This window comes from Stegodyphus dumicola, chromosome 3 (assembly GCF_044657685.1).
Source record: "Stegodyphus dumicola isolate Sdum_Otavi_A_Nest chromosome 3, ASM4465768v1".
Lineage (NCBI taxonomy): Eukaryota > Metazoa > Arthropoda > Arachnida > Araneae > Eresidae > Stegodyphus > Stegodyphus dumicola.
In genome coordinates, this window is record NC_140770.1 from 175821413 (window position 1) to 175831560 (window position 10148).

At 31.5% G+C, this 10148-nt stretch overlaps 1 protein-coding gene across 1 annotated transcript in view; it reads left to right on the top strand.

The window, feature by feature from the left end:
- LOC146998215 (procollagen-lysine,2-oxoglutarate 5-dioxygenase-like) overlaps positions 1-8134 on the top strand; it is a 28431-nt gene extending 20297 nt beyond the window's left edge. Inside the window, exons 7-8 of the mRNA XM_085812469.1 lie at positions 4795-4923; positions 6303-8134. Coding sequence (XP_085668595.1) covers positions 4795-4923; positions 6303-6458 — 285 coding nt within the window. The 3' untranslated portion in view covers positions 6459-8134. The remainder of the gene's footprint in view (positions 1-4794; positions 4924-6302) is intronic.
- The last annotated feature ends 2014 nt before the right edge of the window (positions 8135-10148 follow it).

Here is a 10148-nt window from a genome sequence, read left to right on the forward strand (position 1 = left end):
TGACAGGTCAGAAGAGTATGATGGTCAGGGAAGCACCTGTATACCTTGCAAAGCATGTTGACAGATGCAAGCACTGTGCGTTCGGGTGTTATCCTGCTGACAAATTGCATTAGGCAGCCCCTGAAGGTAGGGGATTGCCACCAGTACATTATCAAGTATCGTTGGGCCGTCATAGTGCTCTGAATACAAACTAGAGGTGACCTGGAATCGTAGGCAATAGCGCCCCAAATCATTATGCTACGTTGTCGCGCGATGGAGCGTTCCACAGTTACTGCCGGATTAGATCTGTCTCCACGTCGACGCCACACACGTATGCGGCAACTGTCACTGGATAAACAGAAGTGTAACTCGTCTCAGACACAAAGTTTCACCATTCTGTCATCCACCTCGCTCCAGTCTGGCACCATTCTAAACGTTGGCGTCTATGCTGTGGGGTCAATGGCAGTCTTCCTTAACAGACGCCGTCAGTGCAGGACACGTTCAACCAATCCACAGGAAATGGTTCTGGTCAACACGGGAACATCCAGGGTATCTTGCACATGTTGCAGAATCACGGCACAAGTCACTTGCGGGACCGCCACAGCTTATTGGCGGATGCGGGCTGATGTCACTTTGGCTGCACCTGCACCCCTCCTTCTTCCCAAATTTCCTTGTACCAACCATGTTCGCCATAGCTGATGCACCATGCTCACATCCATGTGGGTATCAGCTGCGATTTGATGTAAGGACCAGCTCGCCCTTCTCAGTCCGATCACCATACCCCTCGGAAAACCGTCTATATGCTGGAAGTGCCTTCGTTGATGGCGGCCTGGAATTCTCTCCCATTACACCTTTCTTCCGGGACAAAAACCAACTTTCTTCTGGCAGAAATAACAACACGAATATTGCCCCTTCTTCACGTTCCTTCCCTTATATCTTACTTCACATGCGTCGGAGAGCTGCACATTTCACACCATTTGCATAACTCGGTGACATGTGTATACTCTAAAATTTGCATAACTTTCTGACCACTCCTTCTTGGTGTTACATTTTCAATGTCGAGCAGTGTATTTAGCATGTCGAGCAATGTTGTGCATGTGTATTAGCAATGTTGTGCATGTGAATATTGGTGCAGGCAATTTTTTTTCATTATGGTCATATGTACTTGTTATTTTGAATTGTGATTTTCCTTTGAATGAGGCAGTTTTAATTGGCCTCATTATTTAGAGAAAATTATGCAGAAAGGCTGAGAGTAATTCCCCTGCCAATGTGTGTAAGTAATGTAACGTAAGAATAAAAAACAAGAATGTCATGAACGTAAGCCAAGGGTTGCAAGGAGGTGCATTTGCACTCTAAACTAATACAGTTTTTTTCCTGCTCAGATATTAACTAGCAAAAGCTTTTGACCAAAAAAAAAAAAATTGTTGTCTTTCCATTCTATTTAAATTTTTCATTGTTCATTGCTTTTAATCTGTGCTCATGTTAAATACAAATGAATAGTGGGTAATTGGTTGTTATTTCAGGAGTTTTCTGTTAACCGTATTGACTTTTTGTCCTACTAATAGACAAATGAATATCATTTTCTCAATACTCTGAAAAAGGGAGAGGGGGAGGATCAAGGGAAGATTGCACTGGGTGGTAAAATGCCTAGCATTGGTCCTGTATTTAACACATGCTTATACCACTTTTTGAAGTGAAAAGTAAGTAAGAATTGAAACTAAATGTAACCAAATTATTCCTCCATTCCCCCCTTGTGACCTCGCATCTGTTAGCATAATTCATAGCCACTTTAACTGCCTGCTGAAATTTAATGTTTCTTTTGCAATTTATATGTCCATAACTTAAACTTATATCTGCTAAAAAAGAAGGATCAAATCAAATCTTTTGATCTTGAAATCCCTCACTATTACAAACAACATGATAATAAAAAACTAAATAATTTTTAAAATGCTGCCAAAATCTGATAAAGCTGCTTATTTTTACTAAATACCTACATAGCTGCTTTTTTGTACTAAATAGTAAAAAAACCTGCTTTGAATTTTGAAACATTTCTTTAGAATAGTGTAAAGTCATAGCAGATACATGAAAATTTTCAAGAAAGTCTAGTTGGCAGAAGAATGAAAAACTGGTGTCAAGATTTGATCCAAACAAACAGAGGAACCAAGCAAAATATAACATTTAAAAAAATAATAATTCATAAAAAATTTAATTTATCATTTTGATATGATTTGCTAGCTATTTGCATGGAATTTTCTCCCACCTGCATCAAGTCTTCAATTTCTTTATATGTCTGGATCCTCCTGTGATTGATTAGATAAGACTAAATTTTAGGTAATTCAACTCATTTGGAGCCCCAAAGGCATGCAAGCTCGTATGATTCTTCCAATGTGTAACATGAATATGAGCCGGCTTCCTTTAAAAATACATCCACAAATGCATCCCTTCCCATAGGCAGATACATGCTTTTATGTCAGGAAATAAATAGAAAAATTTGGTTCCTTACATGCTTCATTACTTTTTTATGGCAATAAATTTTGCATGATTTTTTCAGGAACCTCTCTATCATGTAAAAATAAAATTTGGTGTGCTTATATTTTTGTTTTCAGAGTATCAATATTTTGCAGTGATCCACCTGTTCCTTTGCATTTTTATAACCTTTTAATCAGCAGCCTGCATGAGATGGAATACTGGTTTCACATAATAATGGCTAATAATAATAGCGGACATAGCAACATTATTCTTTTGCTAACCTTAATAACATTAGTTCTTTCTTTTATGTCAGAGTACTAATTGTTGATTTGAATCTACCATTACTTTTGTTATTTTACCATATTGTATTAACCCTGGAGTAATACAGTAGTTGCTGAGAACACTAATACTACACTGGGGAACTGTATACCTCCATAGAGTAAAAAAACATTTTAATTAGGTTTGTATTATATATACTCACTCTTTCATTAATAATGACACTTAAATACAATATTGACTATTACATTGATAGGATTTTTCTGAACAACTATGAGTTTCATTTGCATTTTGGACATAAACTAATTTTATGTGTGTTGCAAACAAATTCTTTATATCTCTCACACTTTACTGTAGTTTTTCTGTCATTTTTTCTAGGACAAACACTGCAACGTACCCCAGTATAGTATTCCAGGGTTAATTTGCACTTCTCATTCAATATTAATTTAAGCTCTCCTAAAATGGAAAATGTCATATTGAATGATATGTTAAATTAAGATACAGTAACATGCCGAACAAATATTAATCCAGAAGTCAAACAACAAAAATTAGCATTATATTTTCAAATTTTCACAGGAGTAGTTTCGATGGTTTTACCGAACCATATACTCAGCTGCAAAAGTGCAAATGAACGAGATAAGATATAATGATTAGATAAGATAAGATAAGAAATTTAACCCTTACAGGAAATAAGCCATTGGTGCCATCTGTTATCTCAAGAGTGACTGATGTTTGTTTGGATAACTGTAGATATGTTGAGTATGTATTGAAACTTAGTTCAAGAATGGAAAATGGAAATAGGTAGGATGTTCTGGAGAGATTTAGCTCAGACATGATTAAAATTATTGTAGTATAAGTTAAAAGACAGAAAAAAAAGTTTCAAGAATCTTACTCTTCTCATTTCCAGTTTAAAAAATCTGCTTACTTGTTCATTTGATTACGGCAAAACATGCGAATTTGATTACAGGGAAAGGGATGTCTTCATAGAAGGTTTTCTAACAGAAACTGTTCCCATAGTCATTTTACATGGATGTTTGTGAAAAATTGCAATAATGCTCATGCAGCTAGCTAGTTTGCAATGATTTGAATTCTTGGGCCAGATTACTCATGATCACTGGTCTTTCCAATTCAACACTGGTAGGTATATATTCCAGTCCAATTTGATTTCTGAATTCCAGGTCATTTGCATCCCCCTGGTCTCGCTTAGTTTTCCCCTCCTCCTCCTCCTTCTTCTTCTTCTTCTTTTTCTTTTTTTTTTTTTTTTTTTTTTTTTTTTTTTTTTTTACATTTGCGTTTTCCCTTTTATTTTGGTGTGATCCTTACTTAGTCTGTTAATAGCTTTTGTATTTTTATTTTATTCCTTCTCCTTGTTTTGTTCTCTCTTTCGCCATACTATCTGTTATGTTTTATGAAAATTAGGTCTTAAACAATAAAAGTTGTTGAATTATAATTTTTTCCCTTGCTGAATTTCAAATGTAAAATTAAGAAATAGGAAAACTTGGTAGAAATTATCCCACATCAAATTTGAATTGTTTAATTTTTATTCAGACTTTACAAATTTACTAGAACAGATTTCTTGATCTAATATTTAGTTTAATTAAAAGTATCATTAAAAGATTATTTTATATTTTAAAATCTCCTTGCCCAGTTTTCTGGTTTCAAAACTATTACATAAATAATCATCTTATTTAAAAAATTTCTGATGGTTATTTATCTGAGGATAAAAAGAAAAAGTATTTACATCTAACTTTAATTTTTCTAAGACTTCAAACCATCTGTCTACTCCTAAAATTATTGCAGTTGTCAAGGGAGTGTTTAGATTCAACAGTATATGGGTAAAAAGCAAAGAAATTATTTATCAGTGCTTAGATTCAGCAGTGTATCAGTAAAGGCAAAAAAAATTATTTATCATCCCATTGGTGACATATTGCATTGCCTTATGAATACATTTTCATAAATTTTCATTGTGGATATAGAAGGTATATATTTATTTGTATAAATTTTAAAACAAAATGAGGAATATTCAATTTAGTATTTTGTCGTCTACATTAATTACATATTTTATTTTAGCCACCTAAAGCCATGATGAATTTTGTAGTGAGGTATCGCCCAGATGAGCAACCTTCCTTGAGACCACATCATGATTCATCCACGTATACTATTAATATTGCCTTAAACCGCCCCAAAATTGATTATGAGGTAAATTACAGTTTTCTTTCTTTTAAAAAATGAAATTTTGAGCATCCATTAATTCATTAACATATATCTCACATGACATTATCTTCAGTGCAGATTATAATTTGATTTAATAGGTCTTTTATTGATTATCTTACTTTTCAGAATCAATCTATGTTAGCAAAATAATTTTCTTATTAAATTTTATTTGATCTGAATTGTCTTAATCCTATGTGGGCATTTGTTGAAATTTTCATGAACATTCAACCAGTGCTTATTCAGTAAATAACCTATATTTAATTTTGTCATACATTATTATTATTTATATCATATTTAAAAGTACTTTGATAAATAAAAGCTTTCCATCCCCACACAAGATTTTCTCAGTGAGATAATTTAAAAACTTAGCCAAAGAACATAAAATTTAGTGTAACTAATGAAATATTAGGCATAATAATAGTTCTTTAATACGAATTGTGCATTAAAAATAAATTGATTTAGAGCTTCTCTAAAATGGTTTTGCCAAGCTGACAAAAACCTCCTGGAAGCTCTTGCTTTTTCACATTTCAGAGTTGGCATTTATTGAAGACAATTTTTATAGAACATGCTTTTATATGGATTTTCAGAATGAAATGTGCTAAAGTTTTTTATTTGAAGTTTCATTATTCAGTTCTGCTTTTAGTATGTGTTTAAAATTGGAATTTCATGAGTAATTGTTGTGTTTTATTTAAGAGTAAAGCATAAAACGTTAGAGCTAGTTGAAGAACTTTTCATTAAGTTAGATGTTTTTAGCATTAGATCACATCATTATTGTTGGTCTGTTTCTTAACAGTGAGTCCCAAACCAGGAGATGTAAATAAAAAGCATAGATTATTTTTAATACATTTCTAAAAAGGATTGTACTGTGAAGAGGGGTTAAATTTTAATTATGAGAGTGAATATGAGTGAATTAATATTTTTAGATGGCATAAATCGATCTTCTTGTGATGGAGCAATTAGCTATTTGACATAAACATATGAAATAACAAATTTAATGCTTCTATGTAAGATTAACTACTTTTAAAGAATTTTTTCATTAAAAATGTGTCATTTCTTTACTTCTAAATATTTAATTTAGTTCTATATGTGTATGCAGGAACTAAGCAAAAATAAGTTTAAATTATTTTCATTTACATCATGTTTGTATGTACTATTCCTAAAAGCGTGTCTTTAAGTAATTCATAATTGAGTGTTTTTATTTTATTTTATTTGAAAGAATTTCCTGTTAAATAGCAATATGAATAATTCTTGAATAAATTTATAAATGAAGGGGAGGAAGATTCCAAAACAAGGTTGAAAATTATTTGTTTTGTATGCGATTCTTTTGCTTTTTAGATTTATCTAAATTTTTGCTTATATTTTAGGGAGGTGGTTGCCGTTTCATTCGCTACAACTGCAGTGTGACAGATTTAAGATTAGGGTGGTCTCTCATGCATCCTGGACGCCTTACTCACTACCATGAAGGTCTTCCTGTTACAAATGGAACTCGCTATATCATGATATCATTTGTTGATCCATAATGTGCCAAATTTCCCCAAAAAATAATAATAATAGTAGCTTATAGACTTTTGTGAGAATGGCAAAAGCTGCCAATCTTCATTTGGTCACAAGGCAATTAATTTTCTACAGTTGATGAAAATTATAAAACTACAATGACTTGGACAAATTAGCTGGTACTAGCTTAATGCTTTATTTTATGCTTCAACTTTTAAATGAGTAACTCACAAAACAATTTAATTTTTTGTGGAATATTTAGTTGGGCCGATATGTTTGTTCGTAAAATTAATTGTTAAGTAAATGTGTCATGTGACTTTTTAAACTGAATGTAACAATTGTGCCTTGGCAATAGTTGCCAGATGCCTCTCTTTATACTTTTTATCTGTGTTATTTTTCTTCTCCTCAGAGTTAAATGTTTTATTAACTCATATTAATTTATACCTTAAACTCACTACAATATGTTGGAATTTACTATAATGTAAGCCATATAAGGTTTAAAAATGTGATTTAAACACATTTATCTAGTACTTAAATATGTTGTAGATGTACTAAAAGGAATACCATGGATTCCTTTGAATAGTGTAAAGCTATATTTTCTTTCACATTATTATTTGTTATTCGAAGAATTCTATAAAAATATACCGTTAGAAGATAATGGCTGAATATTTGCTTTACTACCATATGCATAAAAAAGCATTTTCTTTGGTTATGTTATTGTGAAATGGATGAATTAATTGGTTGAATTCATTGAGTGCAGACTTTACATTTGCTGTTCATTCTTCACAAATTTATACACAAATAAATATATGTGTGCTCTTCATTTTTCCTTGGCAACTAGCATTTTACATTTTATTGATGTTGCTATTTATATATTTCAGTCGTATCTACTTACTTTTGTTTAATTTTTGTTACGAAATTATACTTATATCATTTGTATAGTAAATACTTTTATATTTGGTTGAGAAAAAATCAGTGATTGTATAAATTTTTATTCATTGATTGTCTTCTGTTGGTTATCTTCCTTCTACTAGAATTAAGGTTGGTTAAATTTTGCATAAAAACAAAACTGAGATTTGAGAAAGTAGCAATAAATAAAGCTTCAACAGAAGAATATATTCATGTTATCAGTTACAGAAATTTTATCATTTAGCTTAAAAATGTAATATTATTCAAAAAAAATTTAACACTTGACTCTTTTTTTCTTTTAAATGTTGGAAAATTTAAAAAGACAAGTTGCTTAAAATTATGATGGTTGTATATATTTAAAAAATTGTGTTTTTTGTGTGTTTGTTGCTGTTTTATTAAATTTTAGTAAAAATATACTTTACTAGCAAAATTTTACATATTAATTTGAGATTCCTATTTAATTTATATATTTGTTATCCAAAGGAAAATAATTAAAAATTCTGAAAAGAATTTTTCTTTTGTATTTTGTTAGAAGTGAATTCTGCAACTGGATTGTACTTTTCACTTGCATTTTTGTTTTAGTGATTTTATTTAATAAATTATTTTGCTTTATTATTTTAAATTCTTCTTATGTTTTTTAAGCAACATTATGTGTAAAAGAATGATATGCACAGATATCATTGTTTACCTTCTTCTTTGTGAAACTTTTCTACTGTAAATTTCCAGTTTTATAAAGAAAATGAATGTTTGATATATCTAAGAATGCTGCAATAAAAATGACTATCTCTTTTTCTTCCTGATTTATTTTATTTTATTATATTATATTTGTTAATTCTGGAAATTAAAAGGAAAAATTTGGTTTCGAAAGAATTTTAATGTAACTCGTAATTTTTACTGAACACATTGAAGATATTTGTGTTTGTTGTTTTGAATAAGCATATTTCATTTGTTGAGCAAAAAAAGTTGTAAAACAAAAAATACTACCTCTTGACTAAAATATTTACCGCAAGCTGCAAGCCTCGTACAAAAGATTTAGTGAAATAATTGCTCAGTTGCTTCTTGAATAATTGAGCATTCTCCTTCACAGATCTTCACATGGCATTGCTATTTTGAAATGGCACCGAATGCTCACAGTTTGGCGTATATCCTAGTAAATAAGTGTACTTTCTGGGAGTTATTGTGGTTTTTCTCACAGGTAATGATGATACAAATCAGTGTAACTTAGACATTCCTCCACTAAATCAATCCCTTCTCTTAAGCAGATAATCTTCACATAATGTGCCATAATCAAAATAAATCAGACTAAATCAATTAATCCAGCTATGACTGATGAGTAAAGGTGCTGAAACCTTCTTGACAAGGCATGATCATGAAATGCTTCCCTTTATTCAGGGGCAGTTAGTTATTGGTCCAGATATAGCTGGAATTTCAAATTTTTTACTTTCTTAAATCGAAATTTTCCACTGAGAAACTATACGTACACATAATCATTATTCATTATATATGGTGTTAAAATTGTATGGGCATCATACAAACAGGTAATATTCATGGATAGTCATTCTACAGTCAGGTAATATTTGTAAATAGCTATTATACAATCAGGTAATATTCATGGATAGTCATCATACAAACAGGTAATATTCATGGATAGTAAGACTGCAAAAATTATTAGAAATTCTACAAAGGCTAATCTATTAAGAAAGGAGTATAAATATATTTTGAAAGAGGCTTATAAAGAATAAGCTAATTATATGAAAGGAAATAAAGCTATTCTTAAAGAACTCAATTTTCATCAAATTTAACTTTAAAGCCGAAATATTCAAGCTAGATAAAAAGGATAACACAGTTATCTGTGGGGAAAATGAAATTTGTTTAAACTTCTTCCTTGGACCCACTGTTAAAAGTGCACGTAATTTCTTGGGTGTTATTGTGCCGTAAAACATCCTTGAAAAGTGACAGCTGAAATACCGTGAAGACCGAAATATCATTTATTCTCATTAAACAAAAATACGTATGAAATTTTTGGGTTAAAAAATACCTATTGGTAAACATTTTGGGGATAATTATTGAATATCTGGACAGCTTGCCAAAATGCTTTACATTTCATGAACTGTGCCACTATGTTCAAATGCTTTTAGAATTTTGTGGTGTCTAAATTCTGGAAACGCAAGAAGACCTCTCTGTCAGCTCTCGTCCCAGAAAATGTATTGGTAAACAAAAAATTTTAACAAATTAATTAAACAAAAATTTTTAAAAAATGTTGATCAGTGTTAATCACTGTATGTACCACATGATACAGGTACAGGTAGAAATACGTGTGACAAAAAGAATATTACCTTGGTCGCACAGGTTTATTCCCACTGCATTAAATGTGCGGCCGCACCAAATTTTGATAGAGGATCACCCCTCTTCCTCTACCATTAAACCACTTGTGAAAACTTTCTTTTCCACAGTATTTTAAGTGCTCCCATACTGCATAGACACAATATGCTCACACATATCCATGCTTTAGCCAGTATTCGAACCTGTCCTCATCAGCACAACAACCACTATATTGGCGACCAAATGATACAGACAGAAGTTACAATTGGGTTCACAGCTATGCATAACAGTACTCACGAAGACCTGCATATGAAAAAATCTGATGTGGTCACCAGATGACTTCTTTGTATTCCTAATTAAATTATACGCATTTTTGTTGCACTTGCATCCGTATTTCTTCGAATTATTCTTAGCCACTAGGGTCTTCTCAGCCACGTATGCAGTATCATAAGCTGTTCAAGTTCCAATGCCTTCATCCACACATT